The sequence below is a fragment of the Gorilla gorilla genome, chromosome 19 (assembly GCF_029281585.2).
Source record: "Gorilla gorilla gorilla isolate KB3781 chromosome 19, NHGRI_mGorGor1-v2.1_pri, whole genome shotgun sequence".
Taxonomy (NCBI): domain Eukaryota; kingdom Metazoa; phylum Chordata; class Mammalia; order Primates; family Hominidae; genus Gorilla; species Gorilla gorilla.
In genome coordinates, this window is record NC_073243.2 from 32,618,338 (window position 1) to 32,642,376 (window position 24,039).

A 24,039-nucleotide genomic window follows, 5' to 3' on the forward strand; every position below is an offset into this window, starting at 1 on the left:
GTTGCCAGGAAAGGCTTGTTTATCAGCATCACTCAACGTTATTATGAGTTGATTCGAATTTTATTTTATGTCCTATGACCTGAAATTCTGGAATCAGAAGACCTGCTTTTAAGTTCCATCTATCCATTCAACAAATATTTACTGGGTGTTGTGATGTGCTAGGTTTGTCTCCAGTACTGGGAATGCAGTAGCCACCAACTCACAGTTCCTGTGCCATCTGTTACACAGAATGTGACCTTACACTTCTGAGGTTCAGTTTCCTCATCTATAAAATGAGGATACTAATTTTGCTCTATGTAACTCACAGGATTGCTGTGAATATTAAATAAGAGAATGCGTGTGAAAGTGCTTTGTAAATTGTAAAGCATTGCAAAAATATTTATAATAATGATGTTTTTAATCCAGTGCAAAATAAAATGGAAATTTAACAAACAAGTTGATCTGTTTAAAACTGATTAGATAAATAAGATACAAATTTCAAGACTATCCAAAAAATTTATATTTTGGCTGGGTGTGGTGGCTCATGCCTGTAATCTCAGCACTTTGGGAAGCTGAGGTGGGCAGATTACTTGAGGCCAGGAGTTTGAGACCAGCCTGATCAACATGGTGAAACTCTGTCTCTAATAAAAATGCAAAAATTAGCTTGGTGTCATGGTGTGCACCTGTAGTCCAAGCTGCTTGGGAGGCTGAGGCGGGAGAATCGCTTGAACCTGGGAGGCGGAGACTGCAGTGAGAGCCGAGATTGCACCACTGCACTCCAGCCTGGGCGACAGGGATTCCATCTCACAAATAAAAACAAAAACACCCAAAATTTGAGTTATTTCAATTGCATATTCTTTATATACCCAATTTCAAACTATCAAAAAATGTTTTATTTTGGAAGGCAGTTGAACAAGCACACAGTTTGTGCTTATCATTTCTAATACAGAAGATAACTGACCTGGGTTTTTTGCGTGGCTCCTAAGTTTTATTTCAAATACTCTTATAAACATCCTCAACTACATTCAGAAGGATTTTAAGATAGTTATCCACATAATCAAAAACACTATACCTAGTCTGAAACCTATTATGGCATGCTGGGCAGAGGAAATACTATATATTTGATAATGCTTTATCATATGTTGCCAAACAGAACCTTCACAGCTCCGTTTTGCAAATGAGAAAACTTTGAGACCCTTGTGTAAATTTCTCTAAACTAGCTATTCAGTTGGATTGGGGACTCAAACCCAGGTTTCCTGATCTTAAGTTCTCTTTTGTTGTTGTTTCAACTGACCACTGTCCTGAAAGAAATAATTCTTTCTTTTGAACACACAGAAAAGAACCTTTAAGATTATTATTTTTGTCACCACTATAATGGTTTCAACTAAAGTACAAGATATGCCCAGTCTGTTTAAAAATGGATTTCCGTCCAAAGTAGTTGGGTCATATGTACATTATTCTTTTCTCACACAGCATACAAAGAGACATTAATAGTCATCTAAAAACCAGTGAAACAAAACTGCTGAAACATGTTGTGGCACCAGGAAATAAGGACATGCTCTAAGAATTATGTAGCCATGTCAAAAGCATACAGGAGTCAACTGAAAGAACCTCCTGCTGGCCAAATCTAGGACAATTTGGTATTAAAATAAATGATGACTAGTAATGGATTAGAAACCACTGAAAACAATAAATATCCATAAATTCATGTTAATATAAACAACCAACAAACAAGGGTGAAAGAAAATTACTTCCTTACAGTAAAATGCCAACTATTAAATATAATAGGAATGATGGGGTTAGGAAATAATCAATAGATGTTAAAGCCACTCAGTAAAAGTTTGATAAGGGCCAGGATATTTACATGGTCTCAAAGTAACACTTCACATTATTACTTATACAAAGGAAAAAATGGTAGCTTTACTAGACAAATCAGACAGACACCACCTTAAGCAAGTCATCAGGCAGAAACAACACCAATATCAGGACAAACCAACATCATACGCTTCTTAATGTTGACTGGGAAGGAGTCAACATCAGTTTCATGATGTTTTTGCCAAAAATGCATGACATAAGTCTCATCATGAGGAAACACCAGACAAACTCACAGTAAGAACTGTTCTATAAAATAACTGGCTAGTACTGGCTGGGCGTGGTGGCTCACACCTGTAATCCCAGCACTTTGGGAGGCCGAGGCAGGCAGATCACGAGGTCAGGAGATTGAGACCATCCCGGTTAGCATGGAGAAACCCCGTCTCTACTAAAAATACAAAAAAAAAAAAAAAAAAAAATTAGCCGGGCATGGTGGTGGGCGCCTGCAGTCCCAGCTACTTGGGAGGCTGAGGCAGGAGAATGGCATGAACCCGGGAGGCGGAGCTTGCAGTGAGCCGAGATTGCGCCACTGCACTCCAGCCTGGCAACAGAGCAAGACTCCATCTCAAAATAAATAAATAAATTAATTAAATAACTGGCTAGTACTCTTCGAAAATGTCAAGGTCATAAAACACAAAGGAAGTATTAGGAACTGTTCCAAATTAAAGGGGATTAAAGAGACAGAATCCTGGATTTGATCTCTGACTGGAAAAAAGTAGCTATAAATACATTATTGGAATAATTGATTAAATTTAAATATGGACTATAGATTAGATAATAGTATATCAATGTTAAATTTCTTGACTTTGAAAACTGTACTGTTGTTATGTAAGAGAATGTCCTTTTTCTTACCAAACTAGCACAAGAATATTTAGAAGTAACTGGGTATGATACCTACAATTTACTCTAAAATGTGTACACACATAGAATATACATATTATAATATACATATATGTATAGTCATGTGCCTTATAATGATGTTTCGGCCAATGATGGACCACATATACAATGGTGGTCCCATAAGATTATAATGGAGCTGAAAAATTTCTATCACCCAGTGATGTCATAGCTGTCATAATGTCATATGCAACACATTGCTCACGTGTTTGTAGTGATGCTGGTTAAACAAACCTACTGTACTGCCGGTCACATAAAGCTATAGCACATGCAATTACATACAGTACATAATGCTTGACAATGATAATAAATGACTGTGCTACTGGTTTATGTATTTACTACACTATACTTTAAATCATTATTTTAGAGTATACTCCTACTTATAAAATAAAAAGTTAACAGTAAAATTGGCTCAGACAGGTCCTTCAGGAGGTATTCCTGAAGAAGGCATTGTTATCATAAGACATGACAACTCTGGCCGGGCATGGTGGCTCACGCCTGTAATCCCAGCACTCTGGGAGGCCAAGGCAGGTAGATCACTTGAGGCCAGGAGTTTAAGACCAGCCTGGCCAACATGGTGAAACCCCGTCTCCACTAAAAATACAAAAATTAGCTGGGCGTGGTGGTACGTGTCTGTAATCCCAGCTACTCGGGAGGCTGAGGCACAAGAATCGCTTCAACCTGGGAGGTGGAATTTGCAAAGATGGTGCCACTGCACTCCAGCCTGGGTGACAGAGTGAGACCCTGTCTCAAAAAAAAAAAAAAAAAAAAAAAAAGGAAAAGAAAAGATAAAGAGATGACAGCTGTGTATGTGTTATTGCCCCTGAAGACCTTCCAGTGGGACAAGATTTGGAGGTGTGAAGACAGTGATATTGATGATCCTGACCCTGTGTATGCCTAGGCTAATGTGTGTGTTTGTGTCTTAGTTTTTAATAAAAAAGTTTGAGGCCAGGCACAGTGGCTCATGCCTGTAATCCCAGCACTTTGGGAGGCCAAGGCTGGAGGATCACTTGAGGTCAGGAGTTCAAGACCAGCCTGGCCAACATGGTGAAACCTCATCTCTACCAAAAACACGAAAATTAGCTGGGTGTGGTGGTGCGCACCTGTAATCCCAGCTACATGGGAGGCTGAGGCAGGAGAATCGCTTGAACCCGGTAGGTGGAGGTTGCAGTGAGCCAAGATCAAGCCACTGTATTCTAGGCTGGGCAAAAGAGTAAGACTCTGTCTTGGAAAAAAAAAAGTTTGAAAAGTTAAAAAATATATATATATTTTAATAGAAAAAAGGTTCCAGAATAAGGATATAAAGAAATAAAATATTTCTATATAGCTGTAGAATGTGTTTGCATTTAAACTGTGTTATTACAAAAATCAAAAAAATTTAAAAGTTTATAAAATAATGAAGTTACAGTAAGCTGTTAATTTATTATTGAAAAAAGAAAAATACATTTAAAAATAAACTTAGAGTAGCCTAAATGTACAGTGTTGATAAAGTCTACAGTAGTGTACAGTAATGTCCTAGGCCTTCACATTCACTCACCTGTCACTCAGACTCATCTAGAGCAACTTCCAGTCCTACAAGCTTGATTCATGGTAAAGTACCCTAGACAGCTGTACCATTTTAAATCTTTTTTTTTTTTTCCTTTTGAGACAGGGCCTCACTCTGTCTGCTAGGTTTGAGTGTAGTGGTGCAGTCATGGCTCACTGCAGCTTCAACCTCCTAGGCTCAAGCAGTCCTCTTACCTCAGCCTCCCAAGTAGCTGGGACTATAGGCATGTGCCACCAAGCCTGGATAATTTTTGTATTTTTTATAGAGACGGGGCTTTGTCATGTTGCCCAGGGTTGTCTTGAACTCCTGGGTTCAAGCAATCTTCCCATCTCAGCCTTCCAAAGTGCTGGGATTACAGGTGTGCGTCACCAAACCTGACCTGTTCTCTAGATTCTTTGAAAAAAAGAAGCTACTTGTTCATTTCTTTGGCTATAGTAGCTACAATGGACCAGAATCATTATATGGAATGGGGCTCAAACACCCCTCCCCCAACCAGGTTGCCTAAATCACAGTTTAGATGCTCCAAATTATTAAATCAGTATCATGCTAATCTCAGTCAGTGGGTGTTAAGTACTAGAGAAACGGGTAAGGGGAAGTACTTTAGGCCAGAACTATAGCTACCATAGCCGATTGAAGTTCCCATTTTAACTTTCCCTCTTCCAGAGAGGAAAAACCACCCTTATCTGCAGAAACACAATGGAAAGACAGAGCAGAAACAGTGATAATTGGAGGTGGCTGTGTTGGTGTGAGTCTGGCTTATCACCTGGCCAAAGCAGGGATGAAAGATGTGGTCCTGCTGGAGAAATCAGAGCTCACGGCTGGATCTACCTGGCACGCAGTAAGAAAAGCACCCCAAACTGTCATAAGCGTGGAATTGTGCATGAGTAAAGTCCATTTCCTTCCCGTTCACAACTCCCAACTGTGAGCTCTTTAGAGTGTGTTCCCTTTCAATAGCGTTGGAAGTGCAGTTGTAGTTTAACTGGTGTACTTCCAGATGACGACCAATATTTATGATGTCTTTATCTTGAACAGATGGCTTCTGGATTCGAATCCTGGCTTTGCAATTTTCTACCCTTGTGTGACTTTTGGCAAGTTACATAAGTTTCCATTTTCTGATGTCTTAATAGGAATATTAATAGTACTTACCTAATAAGATTGTGATGAAGATTGAGTTAACATGTGCAAAATTATTAAACACAAAGTATTGGATAATAAATGTTAGCTTTATATGGAAGGATACTGTCTGGGTGAGCCTGGATATGGGCCCAAGATCTTTACCTATACTCCCCTCACCTGCATTTGATGGTCCTTTTATTTACTTATGGTTTTATTTATTTTTATTTTTTATTTTTTATTTTTTTTGAAATGGAGTCTCGCTGTTCCCGGCTGGAGTGCAATGGCGCGATCTTGGCTCACTGCAACTTCCGCCTCCCAGGTTCAAGCGATTCTCCTGCCTCAGCCTTCCGAGTAGCTGCGACTACAGGTGCACACCACCACACCCAGCTAATTTTTGTATTGTTAGTCGAGACGGGGTTTCACTATGTTGGTCAGGCTGGTCTCGATCTCTTGACCTCGTGATCTGCCTGCCTTGGCCTCCCAAAGTGCTGAGATTACAGGAGTGAACCTCTGCGCCTGGCCTTATGGTTTTAATTTTATGCTATGAGATGATAGTTTGGCCCCCTGAGGACTTGAATATGAGGACTGCAAAAGTGTGGCACAGCTTTTGTGTTACATGAGACACAGGCCAAGTCAGTCTTGCATTCTTCATGGTATGCATAATTGTTCCAGGGCTGCACCATAATTGACTAGGCTTACCTGGAAAGCTGCCCAGGTAGATGAAGGGATTGACACTGCTGTCATATTGCCAAACCAGGGATTTCTGACATCAGGGATGGGAGAGGAAGTTTTTATGACTGCTGGTGTAGTTTTCTTTTGGGCAGCGTTAGCCCCTGCTCATCATCCCATTTCGTCATTAGCCTTCCTTGGCTGAGAAGAGGGAACCTCACTTTGAGGGGCTTTTTGACATCTAGTATGTGCTCAAAGTATAGGGTGGAGAGTCTAGCATGAAAAGGATTGCCTGCTTCCAGCTGAATCTGGGGGATAGTGCTGCCCAGACTTAAAAGCCCAAGGACCTTGCCCTTGTGGAGCTCACATTCTGGTGGGGCAGACAGAAAACACCTATCAATGCTAGAGAGTAATCACCATGAAGAAAAGTAAAATACCGTCAAGGATGCAAAATGATGGAGGAAGAGAAGAAGGAGGTGCTAGGGAGGATGTTTCAAAGAGGCGACCTGCCAACAGAGACCGGGGAGCAGTGAGCCAGGGGGCCATGAGGCTATTCTGGAAAGATCATTTAAGCAGGGAAATGTAGGCAAGTGGAAACACCCTTCGAGGGAAGGCTTACACCCTCTCACCACTTCTGAATTGTTACTGAGGGCATACGCTTTAATGTTTGGATTACTTATTTGCTCACTTACATACTGATTTAATGTGACCTGCATTGGATTTTATTACTATTATTATTATCATTATTTTTTGAGACAGGGTCTTTCTCTGTTACCCAGGCTGGAGTGCAGTGGTGCAATCATAGCTCACTATAAGCACAAACTCCTGGGCTCAAGCAATCCTCCCAATTAGCTAGGATTGTACAGGTGTGTGCTACCATGCCCAGCTATTTTCTTAATTATTTTAGAAATGGGGGTCTCACTATGTTGCCCAGGCTGGTCTTGAACTCCTGGCCTCAAATGATCCTCCAGCCTCAACCTCCCAAGACTTTAGAATTACAGGCATGAGCCATCGCACCTGGCCTGGCCTGCATTTTAGAAGAGGTTACGGGATTCCTTGAAATTTTATTTCTTAGATGTCCCATGAATAAAAAGCAACATACCCTTAATCTAAAAGTTAACTATGCAAAATATTTTTTTCTTAAACGCAAAGATACCAAAGTGAGTGGGGAAAGGCATTATCCTGCTTTGCATACAAGAAGGTATTAGGGTATGGTTTACAAAATAAGGATCCATGCAATGTGAGTTCAAGGTGGAATAAGGCATCAGAAGCCAGGTTATTTGGCCCCGTTGGAATAAAAGAGAGTTGTCCTAGGAAGTTGATTCTAGGGTTTTTTGCAAGTCAAAGATGCCTCCCTCTGAGCAGCAGCATGGAGAAATCCAACATATTAGGTGTTGTGTGTGTGTATGTGTGTGTGTATGTGTGTTTGAGACAGAGTTTCACTCTGTCACCCAGGCTGGAGTGCAGTGGCGTGATCATGACTCACTGCAGCCTCAACCTACGGGCTCAAGCAATGCTCTCACATCAGCACCTGTAGCTGGGACCACAGGTGTGCACGACCACACCTTGCTAATTTTTAAAGTTTTTTGTAGAGATGAGGTCTACGTACGTTGTCCAGGCTGGTCTCAAACTCCTGGGCTCAAGCAGTCCTCCCACTTAAGCCTCCCAAAGTGCTGGGATTATAGGCTTGAGCCACTAAGCCTGGCCACATTGATTTTTTTTTGTTTTTTGAGACAGAGTCTCACTCTGTTGCCAGGCTGGAGTACAGTGGCATGATCTCAGCTCACTGCAACCTCCATCTCCCGGGTTCAAGTGATTCTCTGCCTCAGCCTCCCAAGTAGCTGGGACTACAGGTGCGCACCACCACACCCAGCTAATTTTTGTATTTTTAGTAGAGATGAGGTTTCACCATGTTGGCCAGGATGGTCTCAATCTCTTGACCTCGTGATCTGCCCTGCTCGGCCTCCCAAAGTGCTGGGATTACAGGCGTGAGCCACCGCGCCAGGCTGATATTAGGAATTTTTAACACCGAGATATTTGTGGAGTAGATCTGAGAATAAGGAAGGTTGCGGAGCCAGCTAACGAGAGGCAGACTATAAAAATAAAGTCAGTTTCCCTGAAGCACGATATGTGCTCCATGAGAGAAGTGTCTGGAGAGTGTGGGAATCAAATGCTTGGAGAGGAAAGCACAGCCTGCAAAGTGAATCTTCTAAATGGAATCACAAATCCATAAATCCTAAGGTTTTAACAAGACTGCTTTGTCAGCTCATGATATACCTAATAGGATAGAGCATTTCATGTGGATGCAGGGAAACAAGAGAGGATGGAGTAAGAAGGAAGTTTGGAGCTTGGGATCCTGAGAAGGGGCTGCCCTCGGGGATGGTACCAAAGTAGATGTTTGGAGAGCTGAGGACTAAAGATTCAGGATGATCCATTTGGGGTGTAGGAGGTGATATAAGAACTTTCCATTTGTTTTTGTCTGCAAATGTAAGAAAGAAGTTAAGCTTTACTGATATTTATAAATAACCCTCACATTTGATGTGGATGATGTGTTGTGTATGATTTCAAGGTTGACTACGCGGGAGGTTGGCACTTCATGGTGGGAGTGTACTCATTCTTTCTCTTGTCTTCCGTATACCATGACGTGGTGCAGATTGCGTGCTATAGGATATCACCATTGTGATTAGCTTTATAGAAATAGGGCTTTAAATAATATCATGTGTGATGAAAGGGAGAGGGGTGAACTTTGGAGTGTTGTGTTACATACAGGTTTCCTGGTTATCTACTAGCAGTAGCTAAAAAGCTGTGAATGCAAATGGCTGCCAGTGATTTCTACATAGCAGATTATATATTTAAAAAAATAGATGCAGCCTGTCCCTTCACAGAAAAAGTGATGCTTTCAGTAGGTGAGAAATAATTGCCTTTTGCAAAATAGTCCTGTTGGGAAAACAGCATTTTGAAAAGGGATGTTTGGAAATGTTGGTATTATTATTAGGTTTTCTGCCCCAAAATGATATGTATCACATAGAAAAACTCTCATATATGTGAGAAATAAACTTTTAGTCCATTTCAAATTTTTTCTAAATGAGGAGTTTCAACAGGATTTGTTCCCATTTACTTAAAATACAAAAAATGCAATACCTTCCATCTAGTTTGTAACAACAACAGGCAGACACAAAAACATGAAATGTCATAGTCAAATGTGAAGAGAAACCTTCATATGGTTGTTGACTGAGGTAGAGGAAGGGGTGTCAGGATGCAGAGACACAGCCAATCGTGCACTTCTCTCACTTGGGTGTGTGCCTCACTGAGCGGTGTCTTCTGCAGCTATACAACCATTAAAAGCAGTCTCAAAATAACGTAAAGCCAGAACCAGGCCTTCACATCGCTGTATTACAAACGTTAAGGTAGCACAGATATTTTCATAATGAAATGTATTAATCACATAGCTCTTGCTAAAATGTTCTTAATAAGCTTCATATTCAAAAGCTTTTCCACACAGTATATAAAATAAAAAGTGTTTTTGAGTGCTTCACTTATTCTAAGTTGTTTTGTGTGTTTATGATCTCTATTAATATTTACATATCACATGTAAGGAAAGAAATACACGTATTTTAGTGGTTATATTCAAAACTTTGTATTGGGTGTAAATGTATGAGTGAAAGATTTGGAGCCACTGGAATATAGGATGGTTTGACATCAGTCACTGGACTTTTTGAGGTAGTAGAGGCTCCTGAGAGAGCGAGAGGGTTGTTAAGGAGATAGGGGAAGCACTAGTTAGCATCCGTTATGCTATCCATTATTTAGCATCCAGGGATGAATTTTCTAACTCCATCATTCCTTTTATCTTATTAATTGTCAGTCTAAGGAAGAGCTTTACATTCTCCTCTACTTATTTATTTATCTAAAGAAAGATTTATAAATTCTTAATTTATTCGAAGGGTTGTAATTCTTAATGATTATATCTCTGTTTCATCTTCCCTTCCTTATCTTCCCTACCAACTATAATCACTTTTTCCAAACGACAGCTAAACTCCTTTCCTATGACTTCTGTGACCTTTCTGGCATCTTCTCTTTCCCTAGTTTCATAGTTACTATGTGTCTAGGACTCAATCATTTACCCTTGATTTAATTGTTTCCTGTATGAAAGTTTCATAACCTCAGACTATAAAATCCTGAGTGATAAGAACAATGTTTTCTTCTTCTTTCAGGCTTCTCATTTAATATGTCCTTGTTGAAGTCACAGAAGATAAAAACATTGTGCCATCTTCATAATCAAGCCTGGCACTTAAATTAACAAAAGATACCATGTGCGATATCACTTTCAAATAATTTAAATGGAAGCGCTAATATGGGTAGCCCCAAATTTTAAACACAGATTTTAAAAGCCAATATATAAAAGAAAGGGTATAAAAATTAAATAATTTCTATGTCTAAGTGAGAAAATTGAGTCCATATCTTACTTCTGACTATCGTAGCAGCAAGGAAAAGAGGGTAGTGTAAATTGTTTAGTAGAACTGGGTATACTGTTGCAGTAAGGGAGACTAACTTTTCCTTGACAACGAATTTCTAAAAGAATTTGTTACCTACACAAAGTGCATTGGGCTAAATGTCTTCAGTAAGAGTTTTTGAAAATATGAACCAATGTGACCTTTTCAAATGAAAGAGAATTAACTTAAAATTTCTGGAGCGAGGGAAAAGAGGATTGCATAGTGTAGACAGATAATTTTCCAGTGGTCTAGCTTAACCCAGGTATAAAGCTTACAGGATCTTGAGGAGTGGATGGTGATCAGTACCCTAGGCCAGTGCTTGTGATGACCAGATTTCTCAACTGAAGATATATATTGTCAGTTTTATATAGGACATATATATAGGAGATATGTTGAAGACAACATGGGGGTCACTAGCAGATACCTGAAGGCCAGAGATTCTCTATTATTGAACCAGGAAAGTTTGCATGCACACTGGATACCAACATGTTAAAGCAGCAGGGCATGTTTAGCCATGAAGTTGAAGAGCTTGTCTTAAAGGTGCATTGTAATGGAATCCCTTCTCTACTTCCACATGGAGCTGTGCTACTGGATGACCTATAAGCTGGGCCAGGATTTTTCTAAAAAAAAAAATCAGCCATGGGTATGTCCAGATGCTTGAACAAGTACTGGATAGAAGCCCCAGGGTTTTGGTTATAAAGGATGACTGACAAACTTTAATGGCATATTTGAGTGCAGGAGGATGAAATGCCCACCACTACCATAGAAGTACCTTATAAATACTCCTAAGTAGATTTTACTGTGAACAGATTGTGTTCTGATGAGCTTTCCAGGATAAATTAGCTGCCCAGTGAGGCCCCAGACACTTGAGAGAACCTGCTTCATATAATTGCTTAGAATTCTTTGTCTGGATTCCACATTACATCTGCCAGATTTGAGAAAAGGGGTTTTAGTGTAGCTAATATTTAGATTCTCTTTTCTGAGAATAATCAATCAATATTTATTCAACAAAGATTTGCAGTGTACCACCTATATGCTCATCAAACAGGTTAAGCTTTGACAAAAGTCTGTTCGCCTATTTATCAGGCTCCAGTGATAAGGAATTTTCTAATTCTTAAATTTCGCAATTTCAGGAAAGGGCCAGGAGGGCTGCTCCATTTAAGGGAAGGGTGGAGACTGGGTCAAAGAAGATCCTGTGCTAGTCCATGGTCCTTCTGCTTAAGGGAACACACACATGGTTTGCTGGCTTGAATCCACATTGTATGCCATTCCCCCATTACTTTTTTCTGTTCTTTTTTGAGACAGAGTCTCACTCTGTCACTCAGGCTGGAGTGCAATGGCGTGATCTTGGCTCACTGCAACCTCTGCCTCCCAGGTTCAAGCTATTCTCCTGCCTCAGTCTCCCAAGTAGCTGGGACTGCAGGCTTGCACCACCATGCCTGGCTAATTTTTTGTATTTTTAGTAGAGAAGGGGTTTCTCCATATTGGCCAGGCTGGTCTCGAACTCCTGACCTCAGGTAATCCACCCACCTCGGCCTCCCAAAGTGCTGGGATTACAGGTGTGAGCCACTGCGCCTGGCCTCCCCCATACTTTTATTTATTTATTTATTGAGATGGAGTTTTGCTCTTTTGCCCAGGCTGGAGTGCAGAGGCGTGATCTTGGCTCACTGCAAGCTCCGCCTTTTAGTTTCAAGCAATTCTACTGCCTCAGCCTCTCGAATAGCTGGGATTACAGGCGCCCGCCACCACGCCCAGCTAATTTTTGTATTTTTAATAGAGATGGGGTTTCACCATGTTGGCCAGGCTGGTCTCGAACTCCTGACCTCATGATCTTCCCACCTTGGCCTCCCAACATACTTTTCTATATAGTCATATATAGGACTATATAGCACATAGTCCTAAACCTTCCATCTGAATCATCCCATTTCTGAATCTCTATACAACACTATCCATGTTAACTTGTAGGGACTTAACATGTATGTTTATTGGCTGGCTCTCACTTTACTCACATAGTTCACATTGCTTCTTAAAACCTGTTATGAGCCTTATGCTCTGGTGTGCTCAAACTGGTGCTGATGTGTTCTCATCCCAAAGGACTGGCTGATGCTTCTCAGTTTCTTTCCAGCATTAAATTATTGCTTAACAGATAAACTGTCAACATTTTGAGAATGTTAATTTTTTTTCAGTATTTCTTTTCCTCTCTGCTTTTAAGGCAGGTTTAACAACTTACTTTCATCCTGGAATAAACTTGAAGAAAATACATTATGATAGCATCAAACTTTATGAGAAACTGGAAGAAGAAACTGGGCAGGTAAAGGCATTTAACTTGAAACTGTCTGTTAGGTCGGCCTCTCAGAAACATGTAAGATTTCTGAAGGATTTTGATGCATCATTGTGTATGACCATGTGGAGTGCTTAATGTAGTAGAGGAATATGATGAGAGTTTAAGGTAAGAACCTCTAGAGTCTGCTTTAAAATCGACTTAATTTCTCAAAGTATATTATTCATGTCATGAACCATTCTTTATTTTTTAAATGAAGAAAGTAAAAAGCAGCTTTCAAAAGTATCTTTAGCCAGTTACTATATCTAGAAACTAAGAAATCGGAGTCTTTCAGCAATTGCATTGCAAAGGATCTGACAATAGAATGTACCAGATTGTCCCATGCCTCTGAACAGTACTTCATTAAAAGCCCCTCACTTTCATGTTTATCCCTTCTCATATTTACTCAAACTCTCAAAATAAAATGGCAGGCAAAAGAGTACCCATAGGCTAAGACTGAGGTCTCAAATTTTCCATGTCACTTCCCTTGCCTAAACCATCCAATGGCTCCCCACAGTCTGCCAGACAAAGCCAAAGGATTAGCATGGCCTTAGGAACATGACCTTTGTCAGCTGACCTCTGCCTGCTGTCCCAACAGTTTCTTTTGCCACTCTTCCCTCTGCTTATCTGCTTCAGCTACTCTCAATAACATATAGTTTTGGAATGTGCTGAGCTCTCTCAAATCACTGCTTTTTGTTTGTGTTGTGTTCTATTTTCTGCTGCTTCCCCTGGCCCCATCTTCGGCATCCACCTTCCCCGGGGTCACCACCTTTGAGAAGCCTTCCTTGACTTTTCCTGCCTGCTAGGCAGGTCAAAGCTGGAGGTCCCATCTCTTGGTTCTCAGAGCATTTGTGCACACCTCTTTTATAACTTGAATCTCTCTCTATTGTAATTGTTGATTTACTTGTTGGTCCTCCCTACAAGTAACTTGAAGGCAAGGGCTATATCTTTTATCTCTGTAAATGAGTGCTTGGCAAACTGAAGGACTTTAATAAATGTCAAATGAATGTTTACTTCAATTCAGACAATCTAAGCATTGCAACATTTTGATTGTACATGATCTCTCCTTAAATTTTTTGTCTTTCTCTTTTTCATACAGTTTTTGTTCACGCTGTACATTAACACTCATTCCATGCTACTGTGATTTTGCATTTAGCTGTCTGTCTTCAACTGTGGGGTGTAAATTCCACTTAGGCAGAGTCTTTACCTTTCTTGTTCACCCCTACACCTGTGGGGCTTAGAATAGTGCCTGGCTCCGAACAGGCACTTAGTAAATATGGTAGTTGCTGAATAAGTGTCTTTTAATAAGATGCAAATATTTTAATAGTTATTCCTTTCACTCGTAATAAATCTTTTTGTACAGCTGCATTTTCATTATACTGGAGCAGAACCATGTTTGAGTACCAAACAATGACTTATTTATATGCTCTCACTGGAATTATTGTCACAGGTGGTGGGATTCCATCAGCCAGGTAGTATCAGACTTGCTACCACCCCTGTAAGGGTAGATGAATTTAAATATCAAATGACTCGGACTGGCTGGCATGCAACAGAACAGTATCTCATTGAACCTGAAAAAATTCAAGAGATGTTCCCTTTACTCAACATGAATAAGGTATTTATCTTAAGGGCATTTTTACCATTTGTTGACTTAAGTAAAAATTAGAAAAAGTTATTAAGAAGTTAACTAAAAACAGAAAACTTGGTACACACATTTTAAATGTGGCAAAATCATATGATTAATTTTGGAATTTGGGTAACTTACAAGATGGGCTGTTATATACAGTAAATGATATATAAAAAGGTAATGACAAATCTTGTTAGTTTTTCACCTTTGACAATTGATTAAACATTTTCAATACCTTTCCATTATTGTGTCCCCCAGATCTAAGGGTTTCCATACACAAACCTTCTGTTTGAGAACTGCAGAGAGAATGATAACCTGATATGATAAATGTCTAGAAAGACTGTGGTATTAAAATGTTTTAAAAATCAAATTAAGAAATGCCATGGTACGTTGCTCTACAAATATCACCTAGCTTATAGCTGTACTCCCCTTACAGACTCTATGCTAGGTACGGATCTAGATTTATACCACATTTGCCTGAGAGAACCTACTTGACATGAAATTTAGTGTTTTTTCCTACTGGGTAATAATTCCTTTTGAATAATAATAACAATGGCTAACACTTACTGTAGCACATATTTATGTACCAGTTAGTATGCTAAGCCTTTACATGCATAATTTCATGGCACATATTTATGTACCAGTTAGTATGTTAAGTCCTTACATGCATAATTTCATGTAATCTTCACAATAATAGTATGGGGCAGGCTGGATGCCATGGCTCACTCCTGTAATCTCAGCATGTGGTAAGGCCAAGGTGGGGGGATTGCTTGAGGCGAGGAGTTCAAGATGATTAGCCTAGGCAACATACTGAGACCTCGTCTCACACACTCACACACACACACAAAATTAACTGAGTGTGGGGTAGTAGGATTCCGTCTGTAGTCCTAGCTACTTGGGAGGCTGAGGCAAGAGGATCTCTTGAGCCCAGGAGTTTGAGGTTATAGTGAGCTATGATTACACTACTGCACTCCAGCCTGAGCAACGAAGTGAGAGCCTGTCTCTAAAATGTAAGAAATAAAAAAGAAGTTTATATCTATATCTATGTTATGCGGTATATATTATTGTTAAACAGGAAATTTTAGCTCAGACAGTTTACGTAGTGAGCCCAAGCTCATTCGCTAGAAAGAGCTGGAGTAGAGATTTGAACCCATGCTCTCTGACTCCCTTGCATTATACATCTTGCCCAAGTGTATCAGATGGGGCTGTTGGGGAAACACATGCTTATTTCCCTGCTGGTGACCACTGCAGCAGTTCCCATCTCTGAGGGTTTGTATCATTGACTTGGGTGCTAGGGTTGTTTGCCTTTGCGAGTCTTCACAGGCTGCTGGCACTCCCTTGTCTATAGTTGTGTGTGATACCAGTGTGATGGCAGATTGGTGTTACACTGCATTGTCTGCATTGAAATTTTACCTCCACTACCAGTAAGGATATACTTACATTTGTTTATATGCCAATCCTGAATGCTTTGCTGGAACTCCTCACTATCATGAATTTTTCTCAAGGGCATTCATTAAGCAATGGGAATATGTGTGAAGGGTATTCTCTGCATCTGGGAGAAGGTACCAAACCAAACAGATGTGGGATCACTACAACGAGGTCCTATCCATTATAAAACACCTGTGTGACATTTGGAAGTCTTTAGAAATGTGAATTCCCTTAAAATAGAAAGCCCCTTGCACAAGACCTATAATAAATGAAAGGATTGAATTCATAATCAAAAACTTCCCACAAAGAAAACCCCAGGCCTGGATGACTTCACTAGTTAATTTGACCAGATATGTAGAGAAGACTTAATGCCAATCTCTCTCAAACTCTTCCAAAATAGAAGAGTGAATGCCTCTCAACTCATTCTATGAGGCCAGTATTGCCCTGATAACAAAATCAGACAAAGGCATCCCCCCAAAAAGAAAGACTGGTATCCCTTTTGAACATAGATACAAAAATCCTCAACAAAATACTAGCAAACTGAATTCAGCAACATATAAAACAGATTATGCAGTATGACCAAATGGAATGTATTCTAGGAATGCAGGGTTGGTTTAACATCTAAAAATTAATCAATGTAACAATACCACATTAATAGAATAAAGGACAAAACTACACAATTATTTCAATAGATACAGAAAAGACATTTGACAAAAGCTCCTTGCTTGTATTTGGTGCTCAGCCAATTTTTGTTGAATAGATGAGACCCATATATAATTATTTCAATAGATACAGAAAAGACATTTGACAAAAGCTCCTTGCTTGTATTTGGTGCTCAGCCAATTTTTGTTGAATAGATGAGACCCATATATAATACTTCACTGATCATTCTGTCAACCTATCCCATCTGAGTTTCATTCTTCTTTGTTTTCCCCACAGTACCTTGCCTGAAGGCCTAAAACAAAGTAGATATTCAAGAATTAATTGTTGAATGATTGAATCAAACATAAATTTCCTGACACCAGATATATTATTTAACATGTGAATTTATTAACAGTATTAAAAATTAAATATAAATTATAATTGATATATCAGTTGGAATTAGATTTGGCTTCAAATGTCAGAAACCAAAATAAGAAGGTGTAAACAAGATAGAGGTTTATTTCTCTTTCTTTTCAGCAGTCCAGGACTTGAATGGTGGCTTTTTCATGAAGTCTTCAGGGACCCAGTCACTTTCCAGATCAAGAAACACTTTTGCAGTCCAGTTTTACTAAACGTTTACTAGCAGGATATATTTTTACTGAGTAATAAGTATATATTTGTTTGAATATTGACTCTGGTATGATTGATTTAGGTTTTAGCTGGATTGTATAATCCTGGAGATGGTCACATTGATCCTTATTCTCTAACTATGGCACTGGCTGCTGGGGCTAGGAAATATGGTGCCCTTTTAAAATATCCTGCACCAGTAACTTCTCTGAAAGCCAGGTCAGATGGAACATGGGACGTTGAAACACCACAGGGGTCTATGAGAGCAAATAGAATTGTGAATGCTGCAGGTAAGCATATCATTTTTTTGAAATTTGTGTTTTTTAAGTGCCAAAGAAAGAAGATATTTAGCCCGTAATGTTTCGTACGATGGACGTTGTCATGAAGCACTGTGATGCTCCCAAGTTAAACATTTTGTCTGTTTCTAAGTGACAAAGCCCTCCCTCTATCACTTTGCTCTTGGTGGATGCGCTATCACTCTGTCCTTGGTTATCCAAAAAAAGTTGCTTATTTTCTCCATTCTGCATTTTATTTTGCTCCAGATTGTGTTTTTCCAAATTATGTTTATTTTTCCTTCCTGTATTCACTGTTTCTCTATATGAATAACCAGATTCTAGTGTTGAAGTTCATAAGCATCCTCTTTGTGTCCAATTTGCTTTTTAGGGCAGATTTGATCATTTGGGTTCTCTCTCATCCATTTCTGATGACTTTTGACTCTAGTTGAAAAAGTTTTTAAACGCTTTTCCTTCTAGAACATTATTAAACATATTTCATAATCTTCTCTTTTTGTTGTTCTGTTACAGTTTGGACTCAGAGTAGTGAAGCCAAAAGGGATATTTGGGATAATCCAACAACACACTCATTTTCATTTGCAGAGGCAAGGTCCAAAAGGGTCATGTTACTTGGCCAAGCGGCCACTGATCGTTATGTCAGAGCCAGGACTGGGATCTGGCCTTTTGATTCTTGAGTTAATACACTTTCTAATAGGTGGATTGCATGTCAAGTCATTTTCAAGTATCACACATGCAAAATAAATTACAGTGAAAATGCTTGTGCAGTCTAAACTGGGATAATAGTCTATATTGTCCTATGGTTTATAATGTTTCCTTTAAAACCTAAAATAAGCATGAGGCAGTGACTGATTTTCTTTCAGTTCTTGCTTAAATTATAAAATGAAAACAATCTTTATTATTTATCAGATCAAATGATATCCCATGAGGACAAGCCAGAAACCCATACCCTTATGATATGATTCTTTCCTCTGTATTGTAACTTTTGAGGTATATATATATATATATATATATATATTTTTTTTTTTTTTTTTTTTTTTTTGAGACAAAGTTTTGCTCTTGTGCCCCAGGCTGGAGTGCAATGGCGCGATCTCGGCTCACTGCAACCCGGTTTCAAGCGATTCTCCTGCCTCGGCCTCCTGAGTGGCAGGAATAACAGGCGCCTGCCACCACACCCGGCTAATTTTTGTATTTTTAGTAGAGACGGGGTTTCGCCATGTTGCCCAGGCTCCTCTCGAACTCCTGACCTCAGGTGATCTACCCGCCTCGGCCTCCCAAAGTGCTAGGATTACAGGCGTGCGCCACTGCGTCCAGCCGATTGATATTATTTTTAACAAAGCATTTTTAGTGGTCCTAGAGAAAAAGTCATGTCTTCAATATTTAAGTGTCTAAATTAGTTATTTCCGAATTTCTCTCACCCATGCCTCCTATTTGAAAAGCCATAAAATCTCATGCTTTCTTTAATATAATTTGAAATTTGCAATAATATAAAATAACTTGCCTAAAAAATAAGAGCAGTGGTACAATACAACGTTGCATTGTTTTTAAGGCTCACTTTCCCTCCAGTCTCCATCTGACACTATCCTCTCTTAATGTCCTTAGGAATCTCTGGTCTAAATTCTGTCAGAAAACTTAGAGCAATGAAATAATTCAGACTTTTTTCTAAGTAGCAAGGATTCTTTGTAATTTTGCAACTTTTTCTATAGTCTCATGAATTCAGGCCCTAAAAACATTTGACTGTTTTCATCATTATAGCAAATACTAAAGTAACATACTGAGACTTCCACATCCAGCACCTGTGGCAGACATTGCTAATTAATCGCTGCACCCATTTCAGATGGACTTGGACAAAGCCCCACCATTTTTCTCAACACAGTACTTTAGGCAATCATACATTCCTGATTGACATTTTGAGACATAACATAGAAGACCTTAATTTAACACATTTATCCATTGTTTTCCTAAAATGGATAAACATATGTACATAATGAATTGTCATTGTAATGCATTTTTTTTCTAAACTACATACTGTAACAAAAAGGAATCACTGAAGAGGAAGATAGAATGATCTCCAAAGAGATCTGACCTAAACCCATAACACTAGTTACCAGATGAAGCTTTCTCTGCAGCTGTGAAATCTTGTGGGGTGATGGGGTGCAGGAGGGCAGGGAAAGGAGGTCCTTGAGAACAGCTTGTCTCGTGCGAGCCTGGAAAACAAGTCCCTGGTATTAGGACAGTGTGGCCCTGCATGGAGTGGTAATGCCTCCCTTTTTCCCTTGTTCTTGTGCTTTTTGCCCAGCCACTTCCAATCCCTTTTCCTAGTAACTCCAGGCATTTCCTTGCTGAAACTTGTGGGAAGTAGCTTATCTCAATTCTTTATCTCATTTAGATCAGATCTCTGCTCCCTAATCTTTTTTTTTTCTTTTTCTCTTCCATCGGGCAAAATTACCAAGAAAATCTAACTGATTACATATTAGTAGTCCACAGGAGGTGTGGAGGGGTGTGTGTGTGTGTGTGTATGTGTGTTTTTAATTATCTGTAAGTCTGTTTTCAAAACATCTGTATTTAAAAGATAGAAGATTCCCCAAAGGGTAAGCCTCAGTAATTGGGAACAAAAGTTTGGATATGCTCCCTTTTAGAACTGAAGCTAGCAAAGACCAGTTTTATGAACAAAAGCAACCATCTGCAGAAGGCATCATGCTATAATAAAATGAGTGGAGAGTGTGTGGCTGGTGGAATGTTTCCCACAGTTTCTCAGTGTGACCTGGGTATCTCCCAAATTCAGGCAAGGCCCTCAGACCAGCACTGAAATATAATTAAAGGAACCAGGATATGGACTTGGAAATACAACCAAAATGAAAAAGATGTAAAGGCTGCTGGGGTCTGCAGGGTATCCATAAAAAGAAAAGTCTAAGAGTAAAAATTTGTCAGCTGATGTGTTTTCGGCATTGTCCATGGCAGTGGCACTCTGTGGCCCAGAGACATAGACATTGCCAACTGAGTGACTTGGGTAAGTTACTTATTTGTAAAATAGGGATAATAGTCCCCATCTTGAAAAGTTATTATGGGTAGTAAATAAGCTAATAATGTAAAGTACCCAGAACAGGGCTCACCAGGTAGAAAGCAGTAAAAAAAATAGGTATAATAATTATTATGATCATTGCAATTATTTCCTTGATATTCCATGCCGTAGTCTGGGAGACACTAGCATCAGGTTATGATAGCTTCTTGGTACCAGACTTAAGACTGCTCAACTCCTTTCTTTTCCAATTTACTAGCAGAGTGGGTGCAGAATCCAGCACCGATTCTGCTGGTAAGTTGACTTCCCAAAGAGCTTGGTAATCAAGCTAGTGTAAGTAAGAATCACCTTGGGAAGTTTCCCAAGCTTCAAAAAGACTCTAATTCAGGTGTTCTGGGTGGGTTCTCAGAAGCTGCATTTTAAATAACTACTCCAGGTACTGTACTGTCTGTACCAGATGATTTGCAAGAAAAATCTTTGAAGAAACACTATTGTGTAGGTGTTTCTACAGGAGAGAGAATATAATGACTGTATTCGGAGCTAGCAGAACTGGGGAAGTTTCTGATGCTTCCGACCTCTTGATGGGCAGTAGTCTAACTTGCCTTTAGTTACCAAAGCTTTCCAAATTGGCTTCACTCTACCCTTTCCCTCAGGTACAGCTCAGGGACGCGGGCAGGTACTAGTTATTATGATGCAGGCTTTTTCTCTGCATGGTGTTGAACGTTTTTCTTTACCTCATTTCCAATTGACTCATTAAATCTGAGATAACTTTGTAAAATTTACTTAAGAATTTTCCTAACATGGCAAATCAGAAATGTGATTGGGTTGTGCTCACCTGAAGCTCAGTGTTCAGCCAAGAAGAATTGCTTAATTTTGCCTGATACTCTGCGTCAAAGCGTGAGGCCATCATTGTCATCATATAAACCATCTAGTAGAAGTAAACTTGTCCATGAACCTTCAGCCTGCATTTTAACCTCATTTTTATTAATCACTGCATTTTTAAAAAATGGAAGCCATTTCCGGTAGTCATTTTTAATTGACTCTTCTCTTTAGTTGTTTTTCAGGTGATAATGGTAGATTTTAGAATGAGTCTTCCACACTTGTCTCTCTTCCCTTGAACTTAGTGGGTGGGTGATCAGGCAGGAGTTGAAGTGTAACTCTAGCTAGATTTAGGTTAATTTGATCGACATATGGAAGAAGAGAATGCTAAAGGACACCAGCCCCATAGATGTCTATGGGTAAAACAGCTTGCTATGGGATTTGAAGTAACATAGTGATAAGATATTTCTGCATACATTTCCACTTTGTATTCATGATGAAGTGCATTAATAAGCAAGCAGTTGGACTCAGAAATTCATAAATATGTTTGAATAGGGCAGAACTTATTTTTTTCAATTTATGTTTTAATTGAAACAAATATATTGGGGATACCATAGCAGTTTGAATTGCTTGGCTAAAAATTTTGATTTTTGTATATTTAAAAATTGTCCTAGTATATATAACTGGAATATGTGGCTTTACTATATTTTTGTACACAGTCCTGACATTGGTAATTCACATCTTCCTACTAGCAAGAGTAAATTAAGTCTCAAAATTACTAAAAGACCAACACGCCTGTACTTGGGGAGGCTGAGTTGGGCAGATTGCTTGAGCCCAGGAGTTCAAGACCAGCCTGGGCAACATGGCAAAACCCTGTCTACGTAAAAGATACAAAATTAGCCAGGCATGGTGATATGTGCCTATAGTCCCATATACTCAGGAGGCTGAGATGAGAGGATCACCTGAGCCTGGGAGGTCGAGGCTGCAGTGAGTTATGATTGCGCCACTACACTCCATTACAGCCTGGGCAACAGAGTGAGACCATGTCTCAAAAACAAAACAAAACAGGCCAAGCGTTGTGGCTCACACCTATGATCCCAGCACTTTGGGAGCCCCAGGCAGCGGATTACCTGAGGTCAGGAGTTCGAGATCAGCCTGGTCAAAATGGTGAAATCTCGTCTCTACTAAAAATACAAAAATTAGTTGGGCGTGGCGGCGGATACCTGTAATCCCAGTTACTCAGGAGGCTGAGACAGGAGAATGGCTTGAACCCTGGAGGCAGACGTTGCAGTGAGCCAAGATCGTGCCACTGCACTCCAGCCTGTGCAAAAGAGCGAGACTCTGTCTCAAAAAACAAAACAAAACAAAACACCGGCAAATAGCTCTGATGCCCACAGTTAGATTTCTGGTTTGCAAATGGGTACCCGTTTCTGGATTCATTATACAAGTGTGACCAACTTAGCCATTGCAACAAACAAAACAATAGAATGCAAAGGAAAGGTTTAGATGGTTACATGGAAATAAACTTACACACACAAGTACATAATCTAGGTTCCCAGACTGACTCATAATTGATGATTCTCTGTCTAGCTTGGAACCTCATAATGATAGAGACTTCAGAACTCCTTATTAGATTCAGAAAAACAGCAGAGACAGTACTGGTTAAAAACTTATTGTGTAACCCCTAAAGAAATAAATAGGATCATGTAATCATTTCAATGATCACTCAAAATTATTATGAAACAAACAAGCAAATAGAACTCCCTGCCCCCAAATCATCTAATGGTGGTCAGTCAACACCATGTCCTTGCCAAATAATAAGCATTTTTATTATTTTAGATTCTAAAATCCCTTTATACAGTTAAGGTGCCTTGGATTTTTAAAATAAAGTCTGCAGCAAGAAAAACCAATAAGATGTGATGATTACAGGATGTCCAGTGTGGCCTTGGGCATGTCTTACCCTACTAGCCTTTAGCTCCCACATCTATGTACTGAAGGGTCAGCCTGGGAAAGAATCAAGGGTCCTTTCAGCCACAAATTATCCAGTTCTATCTTTTGCAAATGAAAAAAATAACATTCACCTCCGCAAATAAAACAATCTCTGTGCTAACGGTGAAGTGGGAAACATTCATCTAGGGAACTCCCTGCCTACTTATGAGACCAATCTCCCCTTTCCTGTGGCTTCTCTTTCTCCCTGGTTTTGACTTCTGGTGCTTTTGTGCCTTTACAATAAAGGATCTTACAAACTTATTCAAACTAAACTTTTAAAACAACAGATAAAACTTAATGTGCTTTCTCTCCCGAAGTATGCACCATTTTCAATTTTAGCTTAACAGAACAATCTTGTACTTTTGGAATTTTAGGCATCAACAATTTGGGGAGAATAGGGCTTAGAGGATAGAGGAGTTGGCTTGCAGGGCTTTCTTAGGTGTATCATTATGTATTATGTTGGTCACAGCAACACAGGGGCCTCTTCCTTTGCCTGACCGTCCCTGTCCACAAATATGGGCAGTCTTGTTACAGTACTTCTTACTAACATTTGTGCATTTTGTATATTTGGGTTGTTCGTTTTTCCTTTCAAATAATTTTTTTTTGTTTTTTTCCTGCCTACCTTTGCTTATGGGCAATAACATTTTCAGGAATGGAGTTCCCCTAGATCACAGATATCTTCAAATCTCTGGGTAATGCAAAATATTGT

General features: G+C 39.5%; 1 protein-coding gene across 3 annotated transcripts in view; it reads left to right on the top strand.

Annotated features, from left to right (window-relative positions):
* The window catches only part of DMGDH (dimethylglycine dehydrogenase), a 72,498-nt gene that overhangs the window by 1,015 nt on the left and 47,444 nt on the right, over positions 1-24,039 (top strand). For all 3 annotated transcript variants that reach the window (XM_055366965.2, XM_055366964.2, XM_004058650.5), the window contains exons 2-5: positions 4,958-5,132; positions 12,782-12,880; positions 14,340-14,504; positions 17,299-17,503. In XM_055366965.2, the coding sequence (XP_055222940.1) occupies positions 4,958-5,132; positions 12,782-12,880; positions 14,340-14,504; positions 17,299-17,503 (644 nt within the window). The remainder of the gene's footprint in view (positions 1-4,957; positions 5,133-12,781; positions 12,881-14,339; positions 14,505-17,298; positions 17,504-24,039) is intronic.